The sequence below is a fragment of the Vombatus ursinus genome, unplaced genomic scaffold (assembly GCF_900497805.2).
Source record: "Vombatus ursinus unplaced genomic scaffold, bare-nosed wombat genome assembly UNPS02015202.1, whole genome shotgun sequence".
Lineage (NCBI taxonomy): Eukaryota > Metazoa > Chordata > Mammalia > Diprotodontia > Vombatidae > Vombatus > Vombatus ursinus.
In genome coordinates, this window is record NW_020954980.1 from 672,674 (window position 1) to 685,249 (window position 12,576).

At 36.3% G+C, this 12,576-nt stretch overlaps 1 protein-coding gene across 4 annotated transcripts in view; it reads right to left on the bottom strand.

The window, feature by feature from the left end:
- Window positions 1–654: 654 nt before the first annotated feature.
- The window catches only part of LOC114031660 (L-lactate dehydrogenase A chain-like), a 39,732-nt gene continuing 27,810 nt past the window's right edge, over window positions 655–12,576 (bottom strand). For all 4 annotated transcript variants that reach the window (XM_027846808.1, XM_027846805.1, XM_027846807.1 and 1 more), the window contains exons 5-8: window positions 12,069–12,242; window positions 9,615–9,732; window positions 7,884–8,007; window positions 655–930 (exon numbers count right to left, since the gene is read on the bottom strand). In XM_027846808.1, coding sequence (XP_027702609.1) covers window positions 766–930; window positions 7,884–8,007; window positions 9,615–9,732; window positions 12,069–12,242 — 581 coding nt within the window. In that variant the 3' untranslated portion in view covers window positions 655–765. The remainder of the gene's footprint in view (window positions 931–7,883; window positions 8,008–9,614; window positions 9,733–12,068; window positions 12,243–12,576) is intronic.

The following is a 12,576-nucleotide window of genomic DNA, read 5'->3' on the forward strand; positions in this document are numbered from 1 at the left end:
CGAGTTTAGACTTGGGGCAAGGAAAATCTTCCAAATGGGGAATGGAATGTTTTAATTGTTAATGGGTTTTCCCTCAATAGGAGGCCAGGTATGTGCAAAAGGGATTCTTATTCAGGTATGGGCTAAACTAGATGACCTTTCAACTGTGAGATTCAGTGATTCTGGGTGCTAAATGCTGATATCTCCATGTTTCATCTGGATAGGGGCAAAATGAGTTATATACTGAAGTTCCCAAAAGGTCCACCTTGGTATATAGGCAGGTGAGACAGAAAAAAGTGAAGGGTCTTCAGTGTGATCCAGGCTCTGTGTCTCAGGAGGGAGTCTGACAAAAGAATTACGCCATGAAGTACTTAATAGAAGATAGCACAGACCAAAGTATTAACTTGGGTGTTCCGTATCAAGAAACCAGAAATTCTCTAATAAGTGTGGAGACATTTCTGGACTGAAAGATGATTGTAACACATATAAGGGCCAGGCAGTGGTATCCTGGAGGTTAGATCTACTTTATAGCATCTACTTAATGACTCCATGATAAAATGTCATCCAGCATCAACATATAAAACATTAGGTTTTCACTAATTGGAGGAGGGAAAAACAGAAGCTTCTTTACCATTTTCCATTTCTAACATTAGGAGACAATAATTTGCTCATAGTTTTACATTTTTATTTTACTCCTGGTGTTTAATCACACATATGAAGTATTTATTTGAATAGTGTATTATATACAATCCTTTAACTATTTTCATATTGTCTGCTGAAAAGCCTTTAGAATTTCAGATCTTTCTGAACATCCCAGAGGGCATCTGCACTCTTCTTTAACTGTTTTTCCTCCTCAAAATTCAGATCTAGCTTCACTATATCTGTGATACCATTGTGTCCCAAGATACAAGGGACACTTAGGAAGACTTCCTCATTTATTCCATATAGGCCCTGAAAGGCAAAATGAAAGTTTTTTTTAGAACTCATTTTAATAATATTAAGATCTAGGGAGTTTTGTAACAAACAATCACTTCAAAACACTCCTTTCACAGTATGCCTTCCTCAGCTATGCAGAAACAGCTCAAATAGCAAGGACTTCACCACAAGAAAGGATCTGCTAAATTAACACCATACTCCAATAATATGAATCTTAAGAGATGGAAGGGGGTTCAGAGGTTACTTAGTACAACCCACATCGGAAATATTAATTGTCTCTATGGCATCCCCTAAAAATGGTCACCCGAACTCTGCTTGAAGACCTCCAAGTCACTACCCTCCCTATAGTAACCCATTCAATTTCTGCACAGCTCTAATTGTTAGGAAATTTTTCTACACTCAAACTAAAAATCTACCTCCATGTAACTTCTATCCATTATAACTCCCAGTTCATCTTTCTGGGCAAGCAAAACAAGACTGATCAATTTCAACAAGATGACTATCATGTTCCCCTTTGAAAGTCTTCTCCCCTCTAAGCTAAACATGTCCACTTCTTTCAAGCTTACCCTCGGCTATCATGATTTTTCACTCCCTTGCTATCCCAGTTATCTCCTCTGGACATGTATCAGCTTATCAAAATCCCTCTTAATATGTGGTGCCCAGAAATGAGAATGTTAAATCACAGGTGATTTTCCAGGACTTTTACTGTGGAGGTGTATATCTCAGTGCAGTAGAGAGTGATGAATCTGCCAAAGTCACAAGACCCTAATTCAAATTCCGGCTCTGCCATTTACCTACCTGTGAAATTTTGGTCAAGTCACTCAACCTCATGTGTAAAATGAGAGGGTTGGACTAAATGATCTCCTAAGATCTCCTTAGATCCTCTAAGATCCCCTCTATCTCCATAACTAAGATCCTATGATTAGCATCACCTAATCCTAAAACCACATTTTTCTCTGTTGCCATATCACATGATAACTCACTGAACTCACACTCTCATTTCATTTTCTTAAGCATTGTTAAAACTCTATACAGTACTTGTACAGCTAACTTTTTTTTTAACCAAAGCACATGACTTTATGTTGTGCCTTATTAAATTTCATTGTATTGGATTTGACCAACCTTTCTGGCCTATGGAAGTTTTTTCCTTCCAAATTCTGTCACCCAATTAACTATACCTTTCCAGCTTCACTAATAAATGCTTGATTGATTCAATGTAGCTAATGTGAAATATACTGTAATATACTGAATTACATATGTAAAATTGACATTTCAAAAAAAATTTGTTTTTATGTTGTTGAAAATACGAGATTAAGAATCTAAATGCCAACCTTTACAATCTTTCTCAGCTCAGAATAATGCACCACAATGTGTTTTATCATTCCCTGAACTATGGGCATCTACATTGTTTCCAGTTCTTTGCTAGCACAGAAGGGCTGAAATGAATATTTTTATAAAAATGAGGTATTTTTTCCTGTCTTTGACCTCCTTGTGGGTCTAAGATATGCCTAAGATGAGGATCGCTGGGTCAAAAGTATGACCATTTTAATCACTTTCAAATTGTTTTCCTGAAGGGTCGGGTCAATTCATAGCTTCATCAACTATTAGTACCTAATATTCCCACAGCCCCTCCAATACACTTCAGATCTTTTGCATTTTTGCCAATTTGCCAAGGTATAACATAACACCTCAGCATTGTTTTAATTTGAATTTCTCTTATTATTCATGATTTGGACCAAGCTTTCATATGGATGCTAATCATTTGCTTTTCCTGAAAACTTTGGTAATAAGCTGTGACTACTTCTCTATTGTAAAATGACTGTTGGTCTAATATATTTGTATATTTCATACGTATGTTATCTATCAGATGTTTATCCAAGATACTAAGTTCAAAGAATTTTCTCCTGCTTGACAATTTCTTATCTAGCTGCACTGATTTTGTTCATGCAAAAGTTTTTTTCACTTTATGTAACTGAAATTATGTATTTTATCTTTTATGATTTCCTTTATTCCTTATTTTGTTAAGAATATCCCAGTTGTGGAAAGACAGGCACACTAATATACTAATTTTGCCCTGCCAAGTCTCAGCCTTAGATTACTTGCCACCATTTTCTGCCTTCACTCCTATATTATTATTCGATAATGAATATTTAATGCTGCTAAAATGAAGCCATAGAAAATCATGGAACCATTATGACTGAGCACACTATAAATGTTACATAATTTCAATTGGGCCCTCGCTGTGGCAAGGCAATCTTTCTATATCTCCCTAATGGATTCACTATCCCCCTTCAAGCAGTGGCTTTTCAAAACCTTTTCACCCCTCCTTAAACCTACCATTGCTCCCCCCTACCCGCTCAGCTGAGAACTTTGCCTTATATGTCACCAAAAAAAAATTAGGCTGCCTCTTATCCCTTCTCTTCCTCTCACATCACTCAGATGCCTTCTGCCACTATATGTTCGTCACCCATCTCACATAATAAGGTGACCCTTCTCCTTGCTAAGGAAAACTCCTCTACATGCCCAAGTGATCCCATTCTATCACATCTTCTCTAAGTAGGTTCTCCTTCCTCTACCATACCTTTCTCTCACTAATCTTCAGTCTCTCAATATAGCCATGCCTCTTACCCATCCTTAAAAAAACTCTCACCTGACTATCCTTACTAGCATCTTGAGGCAGCTAGGTGGCTCAGTGGATAGAGTGCTGATCCTGGAGTCAGGAAGATCTGAGTTCAAATCCAACTTCAGATACTTACCAGCTATGTGACCCTGGGCAAGTCATTTAACCTCTGTTTGCCTTAACCCACTGAAGAAAGAAATAACAAACCAGCATATTTGCCAAGAAAACCCCATGGACAGTATTGGTCTATGGATGCAGTCTCGAAGAGTCAGACAGGACTGAATGACTGAACAACAAAAACTAGCAAACCATATCTCTCCTCTCTTTAAAGGTTAAACTCCTTGAAAAAGTCATCCACAACTGATGCCTCCACTTCCTTTCTTCTCACTCTCTCACTCATTGTAGTCTGGCTTCCAACCTCAGCATTCAAATGAAATAGTCTCTCCTAAGTTATTAGTGATCTCTTAATGACCAAATCCAATGACCTTTTCTCAGTCTTCACCCTTATCGACCTCTCCCCAGCCCTTAATACTGTTGCTCATTAATTCTTCATTTCATTAATACTCTTTCTTTCTTTTTTTGTGATACTGCTCTCTCCTGGTTCTCCTAACTGCTCCTTCTCATTCTCCTTTGCTGGATCTTCATCCAGATCATATGCACTAACCATACATGTTCCCTCCAAGACTCTATACTATGCCCTCTTCTCCCAATGTATTATTTTGCTTGGTGACTTTATCAGCTACCATTGATTCAATTATCATCTCTGCGCAGATGATCCTTAGATATATTCATCCAGCCCTGATCTCTCTGCTGACTTCTAGTCTTTCACCTCTAAATGCCTCTTGGACACCTTCAACTAGAGGTCTTGCAGAAATCTTAAACTTATTAACAAGTCCAAAATTGAACTCATTATCTTTTTTTTCCCAAAAATCTTCTAATTTCCCTATTATTGCTGAAGGGACCACCATCTTCTAAGTAACCCAAGCTCAAAATCTAGGAGTCATCTTTGATTCCTCACTCTCAGTCTTCTCCAATCAGTTCCCATGTCTTGTTGATTCCACCTTCATAACATCCATTGTAAATGCCACTGCCACCATACTGGTACAAGCCCTCATCATCATGCCTGAACTATTGAAACACTCTGCTGATTAGTCTTCCTGTATCAAGTCTCTCAGCATTCAAGTCCATCGTCCATTCAACTGTCAGATTAATCTTCCTAAAGCACAGATTTGACCTTGTCACTGCTCCAACATTCCCACTCAATAAACTCCAATGGCTCCCTGCTATCTCTAGGATTAAATATAAAAGCCTCTGTTTGGCATTCAAAGCTCTTCATACCTGGACCCTTCCTACCTTTCCAGTCTTCTCACACCTATTCTAACATACTCTATGAGTGACACTGGCCTCCTTGTTGTTCCTTGAATAAGAAACTACATCTTCCAACTCCATTCATTTTCACTGGTCTGGAATCTCTCTTCCTCTTCTCTGTCTCCTGACTTCTCTCAATTTCTTTAATTTCCACCTAAAACCCTACCTTCTATAAGAAGCCTTTCCTAATCCCCTTCCCTCTCAGATTTTGTATAATTTATGTTGTATATATTTGTTTATACATAGTTGTTTTCATGTTGTATCCCCCCATAAGACTCTGAGCTCCTTGAAAACAGGACCGGGTTTTGGTTTTTGGTCTGGTTTTGTGTGTGTGTGCTTGGCCTTTCTTTCTATCTCCAGTGCTTAGCAAAGTGCCTGGCACATAGTAGGCACTTAATATATTTGTTGATTGGTTGATATATGAGAATAAGCTTCTCTCTCCTTTTTTTTTTGCAGAGGTAGGGAATTATGGGTATGTAACACTGAATATGTTGGACTTAGTTAATATGTTGGTTAGTTTTGAACATTTTTTTCCTTTTATCTTTTATACTTTGTATAAGGGATGTTAGATTGATTGGGGAAGAAAAGAGGAATATATATTAGAAAATGAAGGGTATCCCCAATTGATAAATGGTCAAAGGATGTGAAGAGGCAGTTCTCAGATGAAGAAAGTAAAGCCATCTATGGTCATATGAAAAAATGCTCTAAATCACTATGGATTAGAGATATAGAAATCAAAACAACTCTGAGGTACCACATCACACCTATCAGACTGGCCAACATAACAAAACAGGAAAATGATAAATGTTGGAGAAGATGCGGGAAAATTGGAACACTAATGCATTGTTGGTGGAGTTGTGAACTGATCCAACCATTTTGGAAAGCAATTTGGAACGTATGCCAAAGGGCTATAAAAATGTGCAGACCCTTTGACCCAGCAATAGCACCTCTAGGGCTATATCCCAAAGAGATCATACAAATGGGAAAAGGACCCACATGTACAAAAATATTTATAGCAGTTCTTTTTGTTGTGGCAAAGAACTGGAAATTGAGAGGATGCCCATCAATTGGGGAATGGCTGAATAAGTTGTGGTATACGAATGTAATGGAATACTATTGTGCTATAAAAAACGATGAATAGGCTGACTTCAGAAAAACCTGGAAAGACTTGTATGGTCTGATGCTGATGAAGTGAGCAGAACCAGGAGAACGTTGTACAGAGTAACAGCCATATTGTGCGATGACTAATATTGATAGACTTACCCCTTCTCAGCCATACAAGGATCTAAGACATCTCCAAAGGCCTCATGATGGAAAATGTTATCTACATCCAAAGAAAGAACTATGGAATTTGAATGCAGATCGAAGCATACTATTTGCTATTTTTTTTCTTCTGTTGTGTTTTATTCCCTCTTTCTGGTGGTTCCTCCTATTAGTTCTAATTCTTACTTATAACATTACTAATGTGAAAATATGTTTAATAGGAATGTATATGTACAGCCTATATCAGATGGTGCGCTGTCTTGGGAAGGGAGGTAGGGAGGGGGAGAAAAATTTAAAACTCAAAAGCTTATGGAAGTGATTGTTGATAATTCAAAATAAATTCATTTTAAAAATTTAAGAAGAGAAAGAAAATGAAGGATAAGAGAAACACAAAAAAATCAATAAAGATTTAAATTTTTTAAAAAGAATTTTCTTCTACCCAGTTCCAAAAAGTACTTCCTTCCATTCTCCTCTTAATTTTTTTTTATGATATGACCTCTTAACTTTAGGTCATATATCCATTTTGGAGCTTATTATGATTATAAAGTGGAAGATGCTAGTCTAAACCCAATTTCTGTCAAATTGCCTTCCAGTTTTTCTACCTATTCTTGTAAATAGAGGGTTCTTTCCTCAAGAGTTTGCGTTTTTGAGTTTACTGAACACTAGGCTGCTATATCAGTTTACTTCTGGGTCTAAGACAATGCTTATCTATTTGTTCCAATAAGCTACTTTTCTATTTTTTAACCAGTACCAAATATAAAGTGAAGATTACTGTTTTAAAATGTAATTTAAAATTTTTATGGCCCCTTCTTTTCCCATTTTTTTTATCATTTCCCTTATTATCTTTTTTGTCTCTCTAGAGATGAAGTTACTTTAATTTAACTCAAGAAAAACAAGCATAAAACTTATGTCCTAGTCCCTGAACTAAGTACTGTCAAAGATACAAAGACAAATTAAAGTCACTGCCCCACCATCCAAAGAAATTACAAATTAAGAGGAGAGATAAGCTAAATAAAATACAAAGCATTATCTGTCAAAATCTTATGTCATGGTTCATAAAATAGACAAAAACCAAGTGCTATGAGAGTTCAAAGGAGGGAATAGATTACTATCAGCTGGGGCAATAAGAGATATCTACATGGAAAAGGTGGCATTTGAACTGGACTCTAAAGGATGGATAGTATTTCAACTGGTACAAATGTGTGAGGAAAGAATTCTAGGTATGTGCAGAAGCAAAAATCATGGAATATGTTTAGGGAACTAAACTACATGAAGGCCTGGAAACATAAATAAGAGACTGTGAGGTGTTTTTAATACCACAGTCAAACTGCTTGGACTTTATTTTGTAGCTAATGAGGAGCCATATGAGATTTTTAAGCAAAGGAATGATGTGATCAGATCTGTGGTGTTAGGAATATTACTCTGGTAGTAGTAAATAAGTGGGAGAGAATGAAGCTAAGGAGATTAATGAGGAAATTATTGCAATAGTTCAAAAAGTGAGCAATCGTGGTGGTAATAGTAATGGAAAGGAAGGCAGAATTACTTAGGAGATACGATTGACGGGATTTAATGCCTTGGTATAATGTTGGATCACAAGAAGAAAAGGGCAGAATGAAAGATGACTCCAAAGTTTCAGGGGTGAATGAATAGCAGAAAAGTAGTACAATTAACCAAAAATGATGAAGTTAGGAAGATGAGAATCATTATGTGCAAGTACCTTGACCATGGTAGAAACTGGATGCACTCTTCTAAGATTCTTCATCAGAGTTCTTACCAAATCTGCCACAGACAGGCCAATAGCCCACGAAGTATAACCCTTCAGCTTGATAACCTCATAAGCACTACAATAATAAGAAACACAATATATTAAGTGCAAGCTGGGAAAAAATAACAGTACTCACTGAGCACACCTGCCTGCTGGACACTTCAAACTGGTATCTCACAAACATCTTTAACTCAATGTGTCCAAAACAACTTATTATCTTTCTGCTCAAACCCATCCCTCTTTTAAACTTCTCTATTTCTGTTAAAGGACTATTCTTCCAGTCTCTCAGATTTGCATCTTCAGTATTATCCTAGATTCTTCACTTTCCCTTTAGTCTACATATCCAAGCAACTTGCCAAATGTAGTTTCTATTGCCATAGCATCTCTCACATCTGACACTTTCTCATTGTTCCCATGGACACCACCTTAGTATAGGGCTAGACCACTTAACTAGACCACTACAATAGCCTCCTAATTGGTTTCCCTACTTCCATCCTTGCTTCCATCTCTTGGAGCATCTGGCACCCTTGATAACTAAACTCAAGTGCCATCTCTTTCAAAAAGTCTTTCTTAAGTCTCCAAGTTGTTAATGATCCCCCAGTCCCTAGTCACAAGGTATTTACTTTGTATATATCTTATATTCATTCATCTCTGGACAAGTTGTATGACTCACAGTAGAATCTAAGCTCATTTCTGTCTGAGAATCATTGGTGCCTAGCACATAGCAGGCACCAAATAAATATTTAATTATTGTCTATAATCCTTTCTTCCTACTTCTAAGAAAAAGTTAACTCTGTAAACTTTAAAACATATAAATGAGTGATTCTTATCTCACCTTACCAAACCCAATCCTTCTATTTTTGCCCTTGATTTTATCCCTTCCTGCCTCCTCTGTTATCTTTCTCTATCAATTCCCTTTTCTCTTACAATTTTTATCTCTCCCTCTTTGATGGTTATTCCTCCTATGCCTACCACCATACTCAGGTCTCACCCAACTTGAAAAATCACAACAAAAACCCTTTGCCTCTGAATCCTATTATCTCTTCTCAAGCTGTCTCATCTCTCTCATTCCTGTTGCTGTCAAACTTCTTTCATCTTCTCTTCCTTGTCATCTGGATTCTATTTCTACTACTCATTGAAACTGTTATCTCTGGGGCCAGTAATACCATCACTTGGTTGCAAAATACGACACCCTTTTCTCTGTTCTCCTTATTCTACAATATTTAACAATGTCACAAATCATAAAATGCTATGTAAATATGAGCTGTTATTACTATTGATCATTCTTTTCTTTGTGTGAAGTTCTCTCCCTACTTTCCTTTAGTTTCTATGACACCACCTTCTTCTGGTTTTCTTTTGTATCTTTGTAACTGCCATCTATCAATTTCTCCAGTCACATATCCCAAAACATTGACTTTCCCATCTCTCCAATCCATACTTTCAATCAATTTTTAACTGTTAGTACTACAGCCAAGATCTCTTGAAAATTTATCCTCCTTTTTTATGGTCAGTATCTTGCTAGTATCTTGTTTCTTCTTCCCAGGACCATTCCAATAGCCTCCTGATTAATGACCCTTCTCTACCCACTCCACCCCTACCTTAAAAGTACTCACAAAATTAAAAATGGCTCTTCTTCTCCTTCAAGCATCTCAAGAACTAAGAAGGGTTTAACTATAATTTTACCTTTCAACCACCTGTCTGTGAACAGTTTTCCAGTTCTCCTTGTCTTCAGCAGTTCCTAAACTGGGGTGTAGATTCTTCAAGCAAACACCAGCAACATTCACTCCACTCCACACAGGCACTAAGAGAAATATATCCCAGAATTAGCATACTTATTCACGTGGCTTCAATAATTTCAACCCATTTAAGTATTTTTCCATCTTTAAAGGACTTTTCTATTTGGTGTAGTATCTTCAGAGATGAAGAGTGCTGGCCCTTACTATCAAACTCAAATACAAAGATATTCCAATAGATCTATGTTTTCATCAACCCATCCACAGATGCCTATCTTGTGTAACTTTTAAAAAAATATATTGGTACTTTCTTTTTACAACACTCCCATTTCTAAATATAGCCCCCACTTTCAAGAAAGCCATCCCATGTAACAGAGAATAAAGGAGAAGAAAAAAAATTCAACAAAACTGCATCAACTGTGTGACAGTACTGTTCCATATCCACAATACCCAACTCTGCAGAGAACAGAGGAAGGTACATTTTCTTCTCTTCAAGACCAAGCTTGATGATTCTAATTCTTCTTGTCCACATCTTCCCATAAGCTCACCACAAGGAATACACCTAATGTTCTTGGGGCTTCAAATGGAGGACACAAGTTTTTAAAAGCTACCCCTTATTCTTGCCAGCCTAATTGTTTCACTCATAAGATGTCATGTCCTGCTCATTTCTCCACAGGCCTCTCCATTTCCAATTAGGTACCACTTAGCAGCAACTTTTTTCTCTCTTCTTGTTTTGTTTATATCAAGAATGTCAGGATTGATATAACTCAGTTCCTTTGGTAATACATCTATTCATTCACTCAAGAAGGGAGTCACATTTAAAGTAATACTAATAACAATAGCTAAGTTACTCTTCATAGATGGTCTAAAAGCTGTATGATTCTAATAATATGTAATGCATGACATCACATGTATAATGGTTATTTATATACTGCTTACTTTCTCAATGGGTTGGGGAGGGGCTGGGAGAAGAAGAGAATTTGGAACTCAAATTTTAAAGAATGAATGTTTAATTAAAAAAAAAAAAGAATTGCCTGTTTGAGAAGTATGGAAAGATCAATATGAACTGATGCAGAATGAAGTAGGCAGATCAAAGAAAACAATATAAACGATGAGTACAACAATGTAAATGTAAAAAACTACCCACAAAGATCAAAAGTGAATGTAGCAAAATTAAATCAAAGAAGACTCAAATGGAGAAATATGAGGATACCTTCCTCTCCAAATATAAGGATACCTTCCTCCTTCGAAAAGATGTTACATGTTGCACATGTTTTCAGATTTTTTCAATATAATAATTGGTTATACCGACATTTTCTCTTTTCTCTTTTTTTTTTTTGTTTTTAAAAAATATTATTTGTTCTATGTGATGGCTCCTAGGAAGAGGGAGGGATACTAGGGAAAACTATGATGACATAAAAAAAATCAATAAATATTTTTTAAATTAAAAAAAAAAGGAATTTCCTGTTTATATCCTTTGGCCATTTATCAACTGAGGAAAATCCTACCTGTTCAATGTCCAGCTTAAGTTCATTTCTTCTCTTTTATGAAGCCCTCTTAAGCCTACAATAAATTCTTACCATCTAGTACCTTCTAGTCAGGGATAAAATGTCATATTTATCTGTTTTCTAAGAGTTTATTATACATTTATTCTGTTCCTATAACTAGGCTTTTAATAGGGGCAAGGACTATATCTCAGACTCTTTGTTGCTCTCATAATACCTAGAATGGTGCTGGAAAAATAGGTAAGAAAAAAATATATCAAATATGAAAAATCTTTTATAAAAGCATTAATCATACAATTTACTTAAATAATAACTACATAATTTAAAGATCAAACTTAGCCCTGACCTCTCTCCCTTCAATGTAGAGGTGGGGAACTATAGGCATAGAATACTATATATGCTGAAAGACAGAGGTGTCAAATTTGTGGCTGGCTCTGCTCTGGCAAAATCCCAGAGTGAAGCCAGAACCAGATTAAAATGTAATTAGGAAATGTTTAACAAAATAAAAATACAATATAACATAGATCATGTCAATTTGTGGTTTTCTAAGTCAATATTTGGCCATAAGGATCCATTTCTACTTGAGTTTGACACAAATGCTCTAAGACAAATTGTGTCAGCTGATTTTGTTGGACTTTTTCCTTTTTAATCTTTGTTACAAGGAAGGCGTGATGGGTGTTGGTATATTCTTCATCCCCTGACCAAATTTGTGCTTTTATGTATTTCCTATTAAAAGGTAGGTTTCCTAACAAGCCATTCTAGCCAAATAGCAATCTATCTTGTTCCTAAATATCTCCTGGAATTAGAAAAACCCATTTTAAGTTTGAATTTAATAATTTAGTCCAATCCTTAAAGACAACACCTTTCAGAAAGCCTATAGGACAAAGGTATTTACTTACCACTAGAATCTCCATGCTCCCCAATTACCCAACCATGACAGCTCGTTGGATTGACACCCAGCCTACTCCCAATTAGGAAACGGAAACGGGCAGAATCTAGATTAGTTCCACTTCCAATAACGCGGTGTTTGGGGAAGCCACTCAGCTTCCAGGTGACATATGTCAGAATGTCCACTAAAAACAGAAAATTCCTGTTACAAACAGACTTTATCTGAGATAGGCTTATTCATCCAAACAGTCATGTCAAATAGTGAGTTTTTGCCCCCAAAGCTTGATCTTTGGGTTTATCAAACACCTAATCTATTCCACTGATCCATCACTCTATTTCTTAGCCAGTACCAAACTGTTTTGTTTATAATACAGTTTGAGATCTGGGACAGCAAGGTCACCATCCTTCACATTTTTTTTTTCATCAATTTCCTTAATATTCTTGACCTTCTATTCTTCCAGATGAATTTTGTTATTATTTTTTCTAGCTCTATAAAATACTTTTTTAGTAGTTTGATTG